Genomic DNA, 18743 nt, shown 5'->3' on the forward strand with positions numbered 1-18743 from the left:
GCTTCATCTTGCTAGCCCTCCAGTTTTCCATTACTGGAAATCCAAGGTTATGTACACCTAATTAAGCGGCCAAATTGAGAACAGAATGCTAATTATGACAGAAAAGAGGAGAAAAGTTGAGAAAACGTTATTCCTCTGAGAGGATGTGTTGGGGGAGGCAATGGAGCTGATCACCCCCCCCCCCCAGCTCATATTCACACACAGATACACTTCGCTCCCTCCTGCTTGCACGTACACACACACACTCCTATTTCCTACAGTAGGATTTCATTATAGCTCCTCTCTTCCTTCTCTTAGGCAGTAGTGTTTAGATCCTCACCCCTGCATGAATGCATAATTGATTTTCTTCAAGGTACTTTTCGTGCACACTGCTTTATCCGTACTTCTCATTCGTCTCTTGCTCCACCTCTGCAGGCACAAGTTTGCTTTTTAATGCAACATGATGACAAACCTAGATTCAGGATTACATGTTGTCTAACAACTCTCCATAAAAGCAAAAGCTGGATACACAGTGTGTTAGCAGTGTAAGATTTATCTCATTTATGGAGGGGTGAAAATGGTGGCAATTTAGAGGGAGATGAAAAAAAGTGCTTATGCAATCTTTTGTCTTGCAAAGGTATTATATTTATTTATTTATATCCTAGATGGTTTTTCTCTCATGGTGCAATAATTGAGAAAGTATGAGAGCCCCCTGGCTATTTTGGGTTAAGTATGTGTACTTTCAATGGTTTAGCTCTTCCAGATGCTGCAGTCATAAAGGTCAAAATTAAATTTAACACTCTTTAGTGTTTTATTGTGTTGCAGTGTCAACCCTAGGATCGATGGGCTCATTGCTAAGGTATAAACACATAGGTACAACAGCGACACACACATGTAATTGTGTATTAAAGAAAAAGTAGAACCATTTTTGAACAACATTTACCCCTCTTATAACAGCTTTTTTATCCAATAAAACATGGATATGTAAAAAACTCCTCTGTTTGCCTTGAATCACAATAAATTACGCAAACATTGCCTCAAAGAGCTTTTGTTTCTTCTTTGTCTTTTGTGTTATAATGGCAGCAAGGCTAAATTGCCACAATTTACAAAAACACACCAACTGTACAAGCACACCTGGTCATCCTGGCATGAATGTGCTGCTGCATGTGTAAGCTGTGCTGGTAAAGGAGATCGGCTGATGCTCAGGCAGCTCCCTCAAAAGAGTTGCAAGAATCACTTGTCTTGGAGGCTAATGTGCGTAGGCCACCTTTCTCTCCTCTTGCTCAAACACACAAACATACTACAAACCTTTCCTACACCTCCCTTTAGTCTTTGCTCTCAGAGATTTCAGGTGAACAGGGCGGGGATGGACTTGTGGCCGGCTGCCAGAGTGAACGAGGAAGAAGAGGGAGGCACAGTTAAAGAGGAAGGAGAGAGGCTTCAGAGGGATGAGGAAGAGAGAGTGAGGGAAAGAGATTTTTTTATTTTTTTGCTGTACCAGCTGTCCAACCCTGGTCTGCCAGACTACCCAGAAGGCCGCTGGAGTCGTGACTGGAAGAACGTCGCTGCATCCACAGGCCTTGTACCTGCCAGATGGGGGGCTGAGGGTTGATGGAGGGAGGGTTAGAAAAAGCAACCAACAGTGGAAGAGAGAAATTAACAAGAAAACACTGGTTTAACAAAATGAGTTTGCTTTATTTGGTAGATAGACATGCTTTTGCATGTTCCTTCAGATGTAGTGATCTGCCAACTTTTCTGCAAGAATTATATATACAGATATCCATTATCTTTGTACGGTTTCTCTCTTTATCATTACAATTTCTTTCTCCACAGATGGCCAGCTCAGACATATAAAAACAGGGGAGCCCTTTGTGTTCAACGCCAGAGAGGATCTCCACCGCTGGAACCAGAAACGATACGAGGCTCTTGGAGAGGTATGCTCCTTTTTTAGGGTTGAGTCAGTAATTTTAAACGAAAGGTCAGCCATGTCAGCCAAAGCTTTGGGGTCTTTTTGATTTTATTTTATTTATTCTGAAAAAAGTGTTCAGTAATTAGACCTGAGCTTTATGGCCTAGATATCATTTCACAGTATTTTTCTTGCCCCTTATGGTCACAGTATTATATCATGATAATACAAAATTGAAATAGGTAACACATTTAAACCTACACTCAGGTGCTACAGACCCTTGCTCACCTTAAAACAAACCCGTGATAGTATACTCAACTCATTTCTGAGCTCAAGATCACAGAAAAATGGTTAAATAAGTCTCCCTATGTTAATTTTTTTGTAATTGCTTCAGTACTTTTAAGTTTCACTTCTGTAGTGCTGAGGTGTGTAAAGGTGCTTTTGCGACTTTAACGGCTGCAGTGTTTACAGCTGTTCATATAACACCACAGCTCGCTTCTTGGGCTCAACATAGACTTACATCAAGAGAGTTACGAGTTTAAACACACCTTTAAACAGTTGTTTAAGCTGAACCACTTTTTAGCCCAGCAGCTGCTGGGCTAAAAATAAGCGACCCAGCTTGTGTAAAGCCACAGACAGACTGGCAGATACGCTCTGGAAAGCGAACACAGTTGCTATATTGCTCTTATTACAGACATCAGACTCAGAGGGGAGAAAACACAGGTTTTACCTGTTTACTGTATTGCACACCAAGTATTAGTGAGTCTTGTCAGTTAGTTTCCCAGCTGCTTGTACTGCTGGAGAAAAACTACTTAGAACTGGACTCAGACTGAGCTGTTTTCTGCTGCTTTACTACACTAGAGGTGGCACTAGTTATGCCTTGCTTGTGCACTACATAACAATGCACAGATTTAAATCTGTGATGACGGCATTGCAAAAATCCATCCTGTGGGAGAAATTTCACCAGTAATGGTACTGATACTGCCCACCACTATCGGCAATGTCAGCAAGCAACAGCTTTTGGGCCTCTTGGGTTTTCTCTAACCTTGCAAAGCCAGTGGATTAGCTTGATTCCATGTCTGTCAACAGGCAGATCCATCACGCAAAGCTTCAACCCGAAACACTTGTTCCTGGTCAGAGAATGACTGGACCAATCAGCACCATTTGAGGGGAAAATGGCAGTTGCACCAGGCGTGGTTTAGTTGCATGGAAAAGACTGTGAACTATGGGTGCCGGTGACAGGATTAGCATAGATGCAGCTATCATGGAAGTTTCATCAGAACTGGAAAACCTAATAACATGTTGTTTTGTCACTCTGACTGTCCCATAATAAGTGTGATGGACAGAACATTCATCCAATCACGCTGACTGGACGAACTGGAGGAAGGTCTTTCCCTTCATTAACACTGTGTAGGGGATATTGCCCCGATGGATGTGAGACAAATATGAAACAGTCTGTTTGGGATGCCAGGTCAGATTTCTCTAATTACATTGCAAGATGACATCTTTGTTGTTGACTGAGTTAACACACCTTGTATATTGAATATAAAGGTGTGATGCAGATAGGGTTTTGGTTTTTAAGTTATATGTAAATGAAGTTATGTTGGTAATAGCAAAGACACTGAACCCTACTTAGTTGGTATTTCATAGCGAAAACATAAAGTCCAGTTTTTGCCAACTGCAATATGATGTATCAAATCATACACCACTGTAGAGTTCACCTCTAACTTCAATAGCACCACAAAATGCAATATCCATTAAGATAATGAGACAAATGTTCTTTTGTAATCAGTTTTTTTGTTTGTATCCCCTGCTATGTTGCTTTTAATTGTGTTCAGTCTTTGAAGTTCAAAGCAAAGTGATGGAGCCGTTTGTAGGATTACCTGTGTGTTTTTATTATTTCTAATGCAGGTATACAGTTGCTCCTTTGAGAGTCAGCCTCCTGTGAAGGCTTTTTTCCTCTCTCTCCTCTTTTGCCTGCTCAGGCACTATCTACCAGCATCTAAAAGACTTTAGAAACAAACATTTGGTAGCATGCAAACAGAGGCCCTGAAAGAACACACACATTTAAACTAAATGAACTCAGGAATCTTGGGGGCTTTTGGAGAAAACAAACCATCTCCAGCAGGGTTGTAGGCACATTTTATTCATCCTGTGATTAAAAAAATTGACTGAGGCATCTTCTTTGGGGAGGAAAAAAGTAAACTGTGTCGATCACATGACACAAGCTTGTGTACTGTCTGTGTGAGTCTTGGTACAAAAGATGAACGGGCTGAGAGGAAAGGAGCTGTACCTGAATAAGCAGTATTATCTGTTGGTTGTTTTTAGGACACAGATGATTCAAGAAAATGAATATTGTACCCCGTACAGCTTTGAAAGTACAAATGCAATGTGTTCTCATAAGAAATATGTTCTTTTATAAATAGACACAACTGAATTGTATGCCTTTGGTAGTAAAATGGGTTATGCTGCCTTTTCAGCCTCTGTAAATCCTCACGCCTGGATCTGTTGGCCAACAAATGCTAATGTTTGTAGATCTTGTTTTTTATCTTTTTACTTCTTCATTTTTGCTTGGAGGAGGAAGAAAGTCTTCATCAGAAATCATGAGAGTAAGCTTCCACTGAAAATTTAATGCCCTCAAAACCACTTCAAAGGATTGTCCAGTAACCTCGATCAACCTGCTGCGCGAAACAATGTGAAAATGAGCCATACAGCTATGTGAGACCATCGATTTTCCCAAGAGTTTGAATAGGAAGGAATCATCATACTTTCTAACATCTACATCCTGCTCCCTCTCACATTCCTCTTACCTCTGGAGGAATAAAGACCATAGGGTTTCTTATTATGTTCTTGCTTCTCTTTTGCTCTCTGCTTGGACATGATTTCCACCACTTTTTGTACTTTTTTCCTTACTTTGTAAAACTATAAAGTGTTGATATAGTCCCACCTGGACAAATATTATTGGTAGGATAATCTAAGAAATATTCAGAGGTGTAAAAAGTACATGACTATGATACTCAAGTAAAAAGTACAGTTACTCTACTCAAGTAAAAGTAAAAAGTACTTAGTTAAAGTTTACTTTAAGTACTGAGTACTATAGCTACTGAGGAGTTGGACAGTAAAATAAGATCTTTTCTTATTGGCAAGAACAACAAGAGAGTGATCTCCAACCAGGTTGTTCAGGTAAAGTCTCACCTCTGTAATAAAGTAAAATACACAACATTAATAATGTTAATTAGACTCACAGAGTTAAATATAATACTTGTCCATATTGGTCCATGCTATATAAAGTTAAACAACCCTTTTCACAGTGTTGAATATTTTACAGTTTGACAGAGCTGTTGTAACTCTAGAAAATCCGTGCTAAGGTGGGTCTCATCTGGCAAGACCAAAGCAGAGAGTCAACCACATTGCAAGGCAATACATACTGATGAAGGATATGCACTGTGCGTCTTTTAAAGTCACAGGTTGGAGCCCTAACTCAGTAGACAACTTCACTCATGGTGTGAATGTTTCTAACAACAAAACGATGACACAATCCACCAGAAACATGACCAAAAGACCCAGGATCACTGTACAACAGGCAACATCAAAAACAACTAAACACATCTATACACTGTCCAAGGACATAAGGACATGTAGAACAACAGCCTTTTTTGGATGTGATGTGTACTTCTCTCACTATGTGCTACTGTGTAGTCAACAGTGGTGGAAAAAGTACAAGAATATTGTACTCAAGTAAAAGTACAGTTACTCTGCTTACTTAAGTAGAAGTTAATCTGATTTCAGAATGTACTAACTTTCTAACACTTTGACTGTGTCCTACTACCCAGGACATCAGCATGACTCATAGTGGACTACACAAGGACCTGTGTCTTCACAAACTCAAAACATCACTGAAACTAAAGAACTTATGTGCTATAATTATTATATCTAATTGTTGGGATGTTTTAGAAGCAGTAGCTCAATATAGATGTAGGAGTATAACAGATCTGGATTCAACTCAGCCAACTATGACCCTGAACATCTGTTGGAGAGTCTAAGGGGAGAGGATACACAGACTACAGTCACTGCTGACATGGTTGTAAGGTCAGAGGTGGCTTCAGGTAGTGACATAAAAAGGAGTAGGGTCTCATACAGAGTAGTAAAAAATCTCAGCTTAAACTGATTTAACCTGAGAAACTCTGCCTTAAAAGACACATGGAAAGACAAAAAAAGGCAGTAAGTTCTAGTTGATTTAGTCCATGCCAAAGATATGGAACTCAACACATAAACACCCATATATTAATAATATTCTACAACACTGCTGTTGTGTGCAGAATGCTTTTATAGGATTATTTTTCAAAAATTATTTTTAATTGAAAGTTTGATCACAAAAATCTCTTGCCTTAGGCTGTCTCATATGTCCATCTCTCTTTCCCTTCTTTCTTCCTTTCAGTGTCTCTCCATCCACTCAGTCCTGTATTTTGTCTCTGCGTGTGGGTGTGTGTGTGGGGTGGGGGGGTCTGTGGGGTGGCGGCTGTATTGTCAGACACATCACAGCACCAGATGTCCAATTTGCACTTCAGCCTTGTCTGAATGGGGGGACGGCGAGAGAGAGGGAGAACGAGGATGTTGGTGTGATGGCCTCCAAGTGAAAAAAAAAAAGAAGAGATAGGACCAAATCTGGATTTGGCACAAGAGCAGTGGATAATTTTTAGGTCTTTATTTTTCATCCCTAAAAAGCAACAAGATCCATTTCCCATTTATTACTATAATACAATATGTGCAGATTTACACATGGTGTTTTTGAGAGGTTGCAACCATCCACTTTTTTGAACATTATGGACCAAATTTCAGAGCAAATAAGAATAAGGGAAACTCATGTCTCAGCACTTTGACACCAGGGCTGCAGTTAAACACTGGAGAAAACCTGTGATGCTAAAAGTGAGACTAAAAATATTGTGTCAGAACCAGCCAACCAACGAAACTAATTCAGTTTACTCAAATTACTGTGACTACAAATTACTTATTAAAAACAGTATTTTTACTTTTACTTAAGTATACTTTAGGGCAGTGATCATCAACTGGCAGCCCTCAGTCGCCTCATTGGCTGCTAAAAAGGGACTGATCTGACTGTTACAGCTGAAAAATTGCATAAATTTGAAAGAAAATAAAAATTACAAACAAAAATATGTTAATTTGACCATTTAAAATTTTTTTTTTAGCTATTTGAATGTTCGGCCCTCAAAGTTCGTGTTAATCTCAGGATTTCTGATGTCTAATTGCACCTGTTTTATTACTATCTAAAATTCCTTTACTTTGCATTTAAGACTGTTTTTGTGTCATTTTGGATCTTTTCACCTTTTAAACTAAGGATGACTGACTTCCAGTTTGAATTCAGACCTGCTTTTGTTGTTAGATTGAAGATTTGACATGAACTTATTTACAGTAAAAGGAACTTTTTATGGGTTGAAAAGAAAATATGTGAACATGACAAAGGTAAATGTTTGATAACACATGGTTCAGGTGACTTTTGACTTGTCCGCTGAGCTATCTGAACATTTTTCAAAGTGAAATGAGGAGACATAAAGTAGCGTTAGTGGACTTATTTTACATCACTGTGACTATAGGGAGACGCTGATGGGGATGAAGCATGTTTGTTGATTAAAAAGATAAGTGCACTAGTTGTAGAATGTAGTTTATAGCGGTTAATGTGTTTAGTCTTAAAAACCCTAATTAAAAACCAAAACGAGGTGGTCCTAGTTTATTGTCAATGACATAAATCTGGCCAGTAGGCTTAGGTAACACATGACTGTTGGGGGCACATAGCAAGAGAATGACTTCACATCTCAACCCAACACAGCTGTAGCAGTTCACTTTAGACCAAGCCACACCTTACAATAAACAACCTGGTGAAAGATTCATATTCTCTATGTTAAGGACAGATCATATTTCACTTTAAAAGCCGCTTAGATAGTTGAAAGTAGCTACTCGGTACTGTGAGCACATTTGAAATGTTCTACTTTTGACTTTTACTTAAGTAGATTCATAGACTACCGTAAAACACCAAATAATCGCTGGGTCCCAATTAACCGCCGGGTCCCAATTAACTGCTGGGTGTGACAGTGCATTTTGACAAATAAACGTCTGTTCCAAATAAATGCCGGGTGTAATTTATTTTACAGCTCCGATATGTGACTGAGATGAGATGAGAACTGTATTGAATCAACTCACAATTCCCCCTCCCTTCCTGTTCTTCTCCCTGTTTGAGCTCCGTAGCTCCACCCCCCTCTTTACGTGCCTCCTCGTGGGTGAGTCCGCTGAATTTAATACTCACAGTGGCAAAGCGCTTGTGGAGTGATTTTGCTCTGCTTTTCTGAAATCAATGGCTGAATCACAGGCAAGACAACACTTCATCTCATCATGAACAGGTTCTACACAGGACCGAACACCACTGTAATTCCACCATTGAATCATCTTCACACTGAGCTGAGATACGGAAGCTACAGCGGCCAATAGGAATGCTTCCTCTGACCTAAGCCTGATTGGCTGTGAGTACGAGCCTCCTCATTGGCTGGGGCACCCCCGTCCCTTGCTCGTTTGCTCAAGTGAGATAGCAGCGCCATGCCCTGGTGCAGCCAAAAAATAAAAAGTACGACATTAACTTTAAACTGTCGTCAACTTTGTGTTTGTTTAGTTCCTTACCAGTATTTAAAGTGTTTATAGAGTGCTGAGTTAACAGTAGAAGACAAAAGTATAACTATAGTACTGTAATCTTGTCTTTAAAATGTAAACGTGATATTCATACTGGTGTAAATAAATAGTTTGATTAAATTTACCATATTTTTCGAATTTTTGCTCAGCAAGATTTTTGTGAGGAAGGAATTAAACGCCTGTTCCAAATAGCTGCCTGGTCCCAAATAAATGCCTGGTCTGTGCAGTGATTGAGACAAATCACTGTCTCAATCACTAAGAATTACATAAATACCCGGGCTATTATTTGGTATTTTACGGTAGTAGTCTTACCTCTACTTAAGTACATTTTAACCAAAGTATCTGTACTTTTACTTGAGTATGATAGTCTTGTATTTTTCCACATATGAAAAAATAAAAATCCTGGAATGAGAACTCTTAAAATATTCTGGAATGTAGACAACCTGGACTTATTTCTTTCAGTGGAAACGGATATTGTTAGGGAGATAATGGTAATTTTCCTTTCCATTTCATGAGAACAGTCCTTTTTTAAATGGCCTGGTGTCATGTAGTACTAAGGCGCAGCGTTAGCACGGGAAAGGTTATTTTTCATTGTTTTGGATTTCTGGTAGAGCTGTTAAGATTAATCAAGTTAATCGTGATTAATGTAAGTCCACAATTAGTGCAAAATTATTTCTAAATGACAATTAATTGCTTGCTTTATTATCCCTTTCAAAACACTTTGGTTAGGGCATGTCTGCCTCTCTGCCACTAGTTAAAGACAATGAAAAAAATGACAGGACAATTTAAAATGCAAAAAAGTAGAATTTTAAAAATGCAGTTAAGAAGTGCAGTTAATCATGATTAGCTACAGAAATTCTGAGATTAATCGCAGTTAAAAAATTTTAGTGCTTTGTCAGCCCTAATTTTTGGACAAATAAGTCTGCAATTACAAGATCTCTTTAAATTCTCCGTGCTGAGTACTGACCCAAGGATCTTTCTATTAATACTAGTTTGTCAATTTAATGTGTAGTGTATTTTGTTTTGTTTTGTTTTTGTCTTGCTTTTATGCTCTGTTTTGATAGAAATATTTAAATCCTCCCAGAGAACCCAGGTCTGACATTTCCCTCTGTTGCTCTGACAGTATAATTCTGGCTGTATTGCAGCTGGGCCGGCTGTCGTCACAGTGTTGCTCGGTACAGCAGGGTCACCACAGCCTGTGTAGGTGTCAGTTGTAGTCTAATTCCTGTGATTTGGTGATGAGTCTCTCTGATAGAAGACATGCATAGGGTCTGGCCCAGATGGAGCTATATTAAGCTGTTAATAAATGAGGATTCTTCTCTGCTCTGCCTGCATCTGTGGGATGGAAGGCACTCACAAATTTGTAAACACACACACACTCACACATGCACACACAGTCAGAATATTATAATGAAGTAAAGCTAGCCAGATGGCTGAATTAGAAACCAGTCTCTCTCTCTCTCTTTCTCCTTTTTATTTCTCTCATTATTATGCTCTCTCCCTCTCTTTCTCTCCTTCTCTCTCTCTCTGCTTCCTATACTCTCTGCTGTCTGTTATCCTTTTTTTCGCTCTTCCTGTCTCCCTCTGTTTCCTCATTATGGATGCTGGGTGTTGTCATATCAGTGACCAGCTGGCCAACGATGAAGCTTTGCTGAAGTGCCCTTGAGCAAATCACTGATAAGAATGGGGAAAAAAAGCTGATAAGGGCTGCAGCAATAGATTCTTTTTGTAATCGAGTACTCTACCGATTATTCTGGCGATTAATCGAGTATTCTAATAAGAAATATTGCATTTTTTTAATCAGTCACTTTTGCTTTTTTAAGAGAAGTAGTACTAGACTAGTGAGAAAAAAAGCTGGGTCCCTTCAATGAACTACTTCTTCATTAAAAATTTGTATTAAAAGGTTCTCCAAAGAAAATATATTTTACAAAGTGCAATGAAGTTCTGATGACAGTTTACATTTCTTAAAGTTAATAGGGAAGGAAGTTAAATAATGACATTAGATTATGCCATATTTGGGGTTTTAGGGATCCCCTCCCAGGAAATTTGGGTGTCAACACTTTATTTCTTCTATAATAGTTTGTTTTTATTTTCCAATTTGTCATTAAAGTTAAGGGACATTTAATAATTTAAACATCCTCTACTTTATGCATAATTGTAATATTTCACATTCTAGCAGGAATAGAGTTTCATCATTCACACAGTGGTCTGATGATGTCTGAAAGGTGAACCTTTAGATTACTAGAATATGGTCTATTTTTTCAAAGGGTGTTCACTTTTAAATTTTGCACATTTTTTGTTTCATCCACCATAATAATCTGACCTTTCAGACCACTCACTGACCTGGAGAACACATTTAAATTGATAAAGCTGCCTCTGTGACCTGTTGAATCCTGACTATATGATGATGAACTTTAACCTGTTTAGTCTCAGTCACTGTCTGTGGCAATAGCATGTTTCTATTTCATTGGTGTCAACTCATTATCAATATAAGTCTTATCAAATTATTCGGGATGCTGAAACTTTTTGAAAAATATGCTGGAATCAAGACATTAGTGTATTGAATTTTGAATAATTTATCATTAAATGTATAAAGTGCAGAAGAGAGAGAGAGAGAAAGGGAAAGCACCAAAACAGGACTTTAATGGTGAAGCCTGACAGTCTTCTGTGAAACTGTCGGGTCAATCAGAGAAGTTAATGAAATTCCCTGAAGTCTGCAGATGCAAACTGAGCGCTGTCTCACACCAGCAAGTCATGCAGGCAGCACATAAACTCGGAGATCTGTTTAGGTTCAGCGGTGCAGACGTAGTGCCATATTTGCCATGAAGCCACAGCCAGTGGATGCCTAAAAATGCAGGATGAGTGCCTGTGAACATCACTGCATCAACTTCTCTTCCTTCGGGATTTTCACACCATGCACGTTATGTTATAGTAACAGCGAGAATAAGTACATTGTGCCACACATATAGCCGTCCGTGTGAAACACAGCACGCTTTCAAAGATTACAGCATAGGCGTATATGGATACAGGACTGATTTAAGCAAAGCCTCGAGGCACAAAATTTGCCTCGAGGAATTTTTTTAATCGAATCACTTGGATAATTCGAGGAATCGTTTCAGCCCTAAAGCTGATTACTGATTAATTAGTGCATCTTTTTACATTATAATATATTGTATGAATTATGTTACATTACATTGATTATGTTATGTTTATAATGTTACAAACACTGCATTATATTATAGTAAATACAGCTGACAATAGCAACTTTTGTTGCACCCCTGTAATGTGCATAAATGACATAATCATCTGCATACATCTTCAGTAAAATAAGTGTATTTTAGGTACGTATTTGAGGTATTGAAAAACAAATTGTAGAATTTCAAAATTCAGTGCTATTGAAAGAATGAACTTGAAGACTTAGCTTACAGTTAAATTAAGCTGAAATATCACTAAGATGATCGTGCCAATTTTTGACGTGATTCCCCCTTCTGACCAAAGTCAGCAAAGGCCCAGACATCGTGTGGATCTATTTTTGATTATTGACGATGTCAATTATCTTGACAATTTTTCCGTAATGTCTGGTGTGTTAAGAGTGATATTTTCCTCTCCTACCTAACCTTGCAAAACATGATAAATTGGCCAGATTCCATGTCCATCATCCGGCAATTCCATCTGTCAAAGCTCAAATCTGAAACATCTGAGAACGAAGCTGACCAATCAGCATCATTTGGGGAGAATGTGGTGGTTAAGATGTACTTGAAGCTGGTAATAATGGTTGCTGCTGGTGTCGCAATTAGCTTTGGATGTTGCCATAGTTTAGCAGTAGTTTTATCAAAATTGAACCACATTCCCTGACTAGATAAAGAACAAAGAACCTCATAGAAGATTTTCATGACTGAAAAGATGTTTGTCGCTCATCTCCCTACCTGCTTTGGCATGAGCTTGCGCTGGTTACGGGCAGGGTTTGTTTGTGATATGATGGCTGCTGGTGGAGCGATTAGCTCGGATGTAGCCATAGTAGAGGTTATTTTCCAAACTGGGCAACATTTTTTTTCTTTTTTACAAAAAAGAAAGGAGGCCAAAGAACTGCACAGAAAGCCTTTCATGGTGGAAAGGATGTTTCTGCTCTCCCTCCAAACCTCCTTCGGCATAATTTTGAGATAGCAACAGGCTGGGTTTAGTTAGCTGAAGCTGTTAGCTCTGATGTCGCTTTTGTGACGGTTGTATTCAGAGCTTAACAACATGTATTTATTGAAAGAGGAGCAAAGAATCACACTCAAAGCTTTTCTTGGCAGGGAACATGTTTTTGCACTTCTCCCTACTGGCCTCGGCATGGGTTTTATCAACCAATAAGTTCCAGCGTTGGTAAACTGCAACAGCCCCTTACTGCTGAGCTTACGTTACTTACCAGAGCTGAACATGCCTACTACCTCATTTTGTCTTGTTGCTCTGATTGGCCTGTGATGAAAGTGACAGAATGTTGGTCCAATCACCTTCCAAGACTTTCAGATGCTTTGTATGGGAGGTTTCCCAGATGAATGAGAAATATATCCCATGCAGTGGATATATGACACAGTCCATCTGGCATGTAAAGTTTGCTCCTCTCTGCTCTGAAGACAATCAGAGATGCTACAACTTGAGTTTGTAAATATTAAACATGTTTAACATTTATGATCAGAAATCCTGATGTGGGAGAACACTGAGGATAGCCAAGAACTCCTATTTCTAAAAGCCTTGATGTTCATGTGTTCACGGTAAGACAGACTGTCTACAAATGGAGAAAGTTCAGCACTGTTGCTACTCTCCCTAGGCGTGGTCGTCCTGTAAAGATGACTGCAAGAGCACAGTGCAGAATGCTCAGTGAGGTGAAGAAGAATCCTAGAGTGTCAGCTAAAGACTTACAGAAATCTCTGGCACATGCTAACATTTATGTGACAAATCCACAGTAAGTAAAACATTAAACAAGAATGGAGTTCATGGAAGGACACCATGGAGGAAGCCACTGCTGTCAAAAAAAAAAAACATTGCTGCACATTTGAAGTTTGCAAAAGAGCACCTGGATGTTCCACTGCACTACTGGCAAAATATTCTATGGACAGATGAAACCAAAATTGAGTTGTTTGAACACACAATGCTATGTGTGGAGAAAAAAAGACACAGCACACCAACATCAAAACTAGGCCTGGGTTCAAAAGATTGATTCTCCGATTTAGATCGATTCTTTTTTAAAAATACGATATCGATCCATAAAATCCAAAGATCGATCTTTTAATATATGCCTTTTCTCTCTCCTGTCGGCTCCTCACGCTACCAGTCTCAGACTTACATCACTCATTTAGCCTAAAAGTTGACCGGCACTCGCTACTAAAAGTGTTTAGACTCTAATTCAAGGTTTAAATCTCACGCCCAATCATCCATTTTTGGATACCTGGGCGCATTATTAATACAAGCTGCATATCTCTTCCTCAACTGTAAACTTTCGCCGGTGCAGCGCAAGCAGGTGGAGAATGCTTAAGATGCTGCTGCTGCTACAGACCGGGCAGACTCACACACACAATAGTGATCGTCTGAGATGCTACGTTTAAGAGGAGCAAACCCCGACTGATATGTGAAACCCCCGTATATGCTGCTCCGTACAGTGTGCTTTATTTTAAGACGACCTAGTCCTCCGTTTCACGCCCAAATTACGCACGACCCTGCTGTTTACAGCAGGGAAATGACGGAGTGCTCAGTCATTTAGAAAGATATGAGTAACAAACTCGCATCTCATGTAGATTTTCTATCAAGTTAGCATAATATAACATTCACAACAACATACAGTGTACTTAATATGATCGATAACATGATGCATATTTCTTTTTATAAGCACTGTGGGTTCTGTGTTTTAATTAAAGAGCATCGGTGTGTGTCTATAGTACACACCTCACAGACAGCAGACAGATAAACATTGAAGCACCACAATGTATGCACTATATCTAAAAATGTGACTATTACAACTACCACATTATAAGCTTCAGTGTAATCATATATCATGGACTTAATCAAATTTAGTTGAAAATAATTGATCAAATTTACTTATTTTTATTATTTAACAACAATAGTTTCAACTTGGACATGCAATAAGTGACTTATCTCTGTAAAAACAAACATGATGGAGCCAGGAGCTCTGCTCCAATGAAGGAACCTCCAAACGTGACTGCATTTTGGATTTAAACATTACAAATACAGAGGCAAACTGAACAAAAAAGACCATATCCAGGATGGGTCACATGGAGGTAAAATAGTAATAAAAATACTTCTAGTTTAGGGTCAATTTTTGATGCAAACCCTGAATTTTTTAATAATGCACCTAGTTGGAACATTCTTTGTACTATTTCCAACTAAAGGTCTCTGAGAAACTCTTACATGTAGAAGCAACATAGGATTTTTAAAAAAAATATCTCTACATGAATCAATATTGAATTGAACCGAATCTAATCGAGAACCGAATCCAGTCGAATCGGGGCCTTGAGAATCGGAATCGAATCGATTCAGGAAATCAGTGGCAATACCCAGCCCTATTTAAAACCTCATCCCAACTGTGAAATATGGTGGAGGGGCCATCATGGTTTGGGGCTGCTTTGCTGCCTCAGGGCCTGGAGGGATTGCTGTCATTGACGGAAAAATGAATTCCCAAGTTTATCAAGACATTTTGCAGGAAAACTTAAGACCATCTGTCCGCCAACTCAACAGAGGATAGGTGATGCAACAGGACAACGACCCAAAGCATAGAAGTAAATCAACAACAGAATGCCTTCAACAGAAGAAAATACGACTTTTGGAGTGGCCCAGTCAGAGTCCTGACCTCAACCTGATTGAGATGCCGTGGCATGGCCTCAAGAGAGTGATTCACACCAGACATCCCAAGAATATTGCTGAACTTAAACAGTTTTGTAAAGAGGAATGGTCCAAAATTCCTCCTGACCGTTGTGAAGGTCTGATCTGCAACTACAGGAAACGTTTGGTTGAGGTTATTGCTGCCAAAGGAGGGTCAACCAGTTGTTAAATCCAAAGGTCCACATACTTTTTTCACCCTACACTGTGAATGTTTACATGGTTTGTTCAATAAAAACATGAAAACATATCATTTTTTGTGCGGTATTAGTTTAAGCGGACTGTGTTTGTCTATTGTTGTGACTTAGATGAAGATCTGAACACATTTTATGACAATTTATGCAGAAATCCAAGAAATCCCAAAGTGTTCACATACTTTTTCTTGCAACTGTATCTGAAGATCCCATGTTGGTCATGGACCATTTTGCTGGAATCTAATGGGACCTCTCCAAAGAGTGACAGCTGTCTACCCAGAGTCACTGCCTGCCATCACATCTCCAGTCCCAATACACTGAAACACAGCTTCTGATCAGAGCACAGAGGAGGAAGCAGACACCATAGACACATACAAAAGTGGTTTGAGGGTTTTGCTGAGGTGAATTAGAGGTGATGAAAGAAAAGTGAATTGGACAGGGAAAGGGGCGGTTGGGGGTGTTAGGGAGAAGGCAGGAGGGCTAGTAGTTACAGTCCTGGCATCTGTCGCTACTGTCGGCACCCACGGTGGTGTACAGTGCTTTACTTTGAATTAGACCTCTGTTGGCTTCTCAGTTAACACCTGAGGAAGTCATTACGGAGCCATTAGAGGGAGGAGTGCAGGGAGTGAAAGAGAGATATCAGTGCTGAATGTAAACAGTCTGTCTGTCAGTCTGAGAACTTTCTCTTCCCCTCGAGAGCCCCCACTCCTCTGACAGAAAAACGACAAAGACCTCATGGGAATTATACCCCTCCCTCTCTTTCTCTCTCTCTCTGTTTTCCACGTGGACTGACAGATCACAAATTCACAACAATGGGCTCTATTTTAAAATCCTTTTCTGTTGTTACACGAGGCTGACTTAAAATAAACAACCTTTCTATTGCCTTATGCTCTCTCTCGTTTTCACACACTCTCTCTTTCTGAGTATGCTTTGCTGTTGTTGTGGCGCATTGTTCGGGAGGGGTTTTCTTCTTTTTTCTTTTACTTCATCTCCTTTATTCTCTAGAGAAGAAGGACTGCTTTCCTGGGTGCAGTCAGTGATACGGCGAGGGACAGCTCTTTCAGTTTCATTATATAAACAGCTTTGATGCCTCTTTTTGCTCTCTGGTTTCTATGGCTAAGTGGCTTTTGGAACGGGGCTCTGGACTACAGAGACAAGAGGTGTGTGTGTCGAACATGAGTTTCTTGTGTATGTGCTGCTGCCTGAGTATATTTGTGCTCATGGTTGACACTGAAATAAACCACTGTGGCTTCATGGGCCTAAATAAGTTGTAGACATGTCTCGATTTCAAAATGAGAGCTTTACAAAACCTGAAAAATGCTCTGTCACTATGACTACAGATGCGTGCAGAGACTTTTTTGATATTTCTATTATATTAATTTTCATATCCCTGCCCTAGGGACAAATAAAGTATTTTGAGTTGAATTGAGTTGAATACACTGATCAATTACAAAGTTCAATGCATCTGGCCTTAAGTTAGTCTAATAGAGTAATCTATCTCTCTTAAGCTTACATGACCCCGGATAAACATCAGGTCACGTTTCATGACGTCTCTGTGCGCTGTTTCACATCGTTGCCTTTTCTTGCTTTGTTGTACTTACTTCATTTTCTTTTGCTGCTTTTGACCATCTCAACCTTTAACTGTTTTTTTCTTTTATTTTCATACCGGTTACTCCCTTTCCTCATCTCCTCATCTTCCCATCTCTTTATTAATCCTCCTCTTCATCATTGGTCAGCAACACCAGGCATGATTCTTGCACTTGCTCATGCATACACATGATCTGATACATGTGTACGAATAACATAAGAGGCCTCTGTCTGTAGCGTGGAGTTAGGGGGATATCAATTTGCAGCCACAACAGCCTTTAACAAGGCCATGGCTTGGAGCGTGATTGAGAGTGATGAAGAGATTGTTACGGGGATGATCAGGGGTTTGTAAGCAGTTGATGTCACAGCCCACCTACTTAAAGAACTCTTAAAAAGGCCATGTAGTTTCCCATTTTCTCCTCCCATCCATCCTCTCAGCTGTTCACTGCAGTGGGAGCTGGCACCAACCTCTGGCTCCCGGGGATTACCTCTCCTCCTCTCCCTTCTTGTCTTCCCTCTTTCCTCCCGCTGAGCCCTCCTCTAAGTCCCTTCCTTCCTCCCTGATCCTGCTCTACTTGCTTCATCGCCACAATGCTTCCTCTACACAAACAAAGCACAGACACAGCAATGACCTCAGCCACAGAAGGTCTATTTCAGACTCTCCTGTGTTTGCTCTCACTTTCATGTAGAAAACAGCCAGTTGTTTGAGGATCCATCATCCCCATGTTCTACAGACACCCGATGCCCTGTTTTTCACCTTTTTTTTTTAAATCTTTGTAAGAACTCAACAAGTTATAACCGTCATGTAAGCTGTCATTTTGAACCATTCCTCTCTCTGTGCAAAACTGTGCTTAGCTTTGCCCCCCACCTTTAATGATACCATCCAGGCGCAGAGGTTCTTTGGCTTTACTGTACAGAAATATCCATCAGCCTGCGTGACATCATATAAGATAAGAAATAAAAATCTATATTCATGAAACTTATTGATTTCAATCAAGCAAGGTTGTTTTTGTCTCTCTTATTCTCCCTTTTTATGTGTAATTGTAATATTTCCCGCAACCCCTTCTCATTTTTCTCTTATTGTCTGTTGTCGACAATGCATTGCTTCCTGCAGGCGTTTCATTAAAGCACTAATAACACATTGGTAATTAGGTGACAAAGAGGCTCTTCTTATTGTACTGATCAGCTGCTGAGACATATCTGTCAGACTCCTGTACAGAAAGAGGCTGGCTGTGCTTGTATGTGTGCATTTTCTCTTATTTGTTAGTATGGTATTAGATGGCCATACAGCCCCACATACAAGCATGGATATCAAATTCTTATTTAAAATCTGCAGTTCCCTTCTATCATTAGAAATACATTCACCAGGAGAAAGTTGGTGTTCCTCTCATCTCGCTCCTCTTTCCATATCAGGTTTTTGAGCCACCTGAGGCACTGAACAAATAACGTATTGCAAATGAAATTTCTTGTGAGGCTTATTGATGTCATTAAACACTAGCATACTGAGG

General features: G+C 39.6%; 1 protein-coding gene across 9 annotated transcripts in view; it reads left to right on the plus strand.

Annotated features, from left to right (window-relative positions):
• The window catches only part of fam172a (family with sequence similarity 172 member A), a 222474-nt gene that overhangs the window by 9686 nt on the left and 194045 nt on the right, over positions 1–18743 (plus strand). For all 9 annotated transcript variants that reach the window (XM_041787663.1, XM_041787664.1, XM_041787661.1 and 6 more), the window contains exon 4: positions 1813–1913. In XM_041787663.1, the coding sequence (XP_041643597.1) occupies positions 1813–1913 (101 nt within the window). The remainder of the gene's footprint in view (positions 1–1812; positions 1914–18743) is intronic.

This window comes from Cheilinus undulatus, linkage group 5 (assembly GCF_018320785.1).
Source record: "Cheilinus undulatus linkage group 5, ASM1832078v1, whole genome shotgun sequence".
In the NCBI taxonomy this organism is placed as follows: Eukaryota; Metazoa; Chordata; class Actinopteri; order Labriformes; family Labridae; genus Cheilinus; species Cheilinus undulatus.